Raw genomic sequence first — 654 nt, 5'->3', positions numbered from 1 at the left:
CATTGACACACTCACCAGAGTAGAACACTGTGGGACAGCTATTACCTCTTCAACATAGAGAAAGACACTGCTGCTGAGTTCTTCTGCCCTGGACTGGACTCTCTCTCTCTCTCTCTCTCTCTCTCTGTGTCTCTCTGGATATCCTTACTCTTCACAGCAGAAGGAGATTTGTGTCAAAGATATGAAGAAACCAACATCTGTGTTTAGCAATATAAAGGTACGTCGTTTGGTATTATTTATCATTCATGTTACTGTCATTTACTATTGGAGACATTTTGATTAAACACATAACCACCCCTCTTCATTTAGAAGAGTGTTTTTTGGGGGTATCTTCTCCAGCACATAAAATGTCTCTGATTTGGTAATAGCAACGTTTGATACCATACAGCCCTGCTCAGGTGACACTGAGCAACCAGGAAGCTTGATCACCCATCTCCTTCATTACTCATTCTGGGTACTGATACATACTTCATTTCATCGTCAACCTTGTTTTGTATGTCCGAATGATCAACATGGCTAATGAAAATATACGTGTCGTCGGTGGATATATAGCCCTGTACCATGAGATTGTGAACCTACATTCCTCTAGACATAATACACACTGTAGTTGCCTAAGGCTACAGATCCTCACCATGTTACTAGAGCAGTCTGTTA

General features: G+C 41.1%; 1 protein-coding gene across 1 annotated transcript in view; it reads left to right on the top strand.

The window, feature by feature from the left end:
* The window catches only part of LOC116376733 (solute carrier organic anion transporter family member 2A1), a 62,862-nt gene continuing 62,208 nt past the window's right edge, over nucleotides 1–654 (top strand). The window contains exon 1 of the mRNA XM_031838182.1: nucleotides 1–217. Coding sequence (XP_031694042.1) covers nucleotides 182–217 — 36 coding nt within the window. The 5' untranslated portion in view covers nucleotides 1–181. The remainder of the gene's footprint in view (nucleotides 218–654) is intronic.

The sequence above is a fragment of the Oncorhynchus kisutch genome, linkage group LG13 (genome assembly GCF_002021735.2).
Source record: "Oncorhynchus kisutch isolate 150728-3 linkage group LG13, Okis_V2, whole genome shotgun sequence".
Classification (NCBI taxonomy): Eukaryota; Metazoa; Chordata; class Actinopteri; order Salmoniformes; family Salmonidae; genus Oncorhynchus; species Oncorhynchus kisutch.
This window is presented reverse-complemented; position numbering and strand designations above follow the sequence as displayed.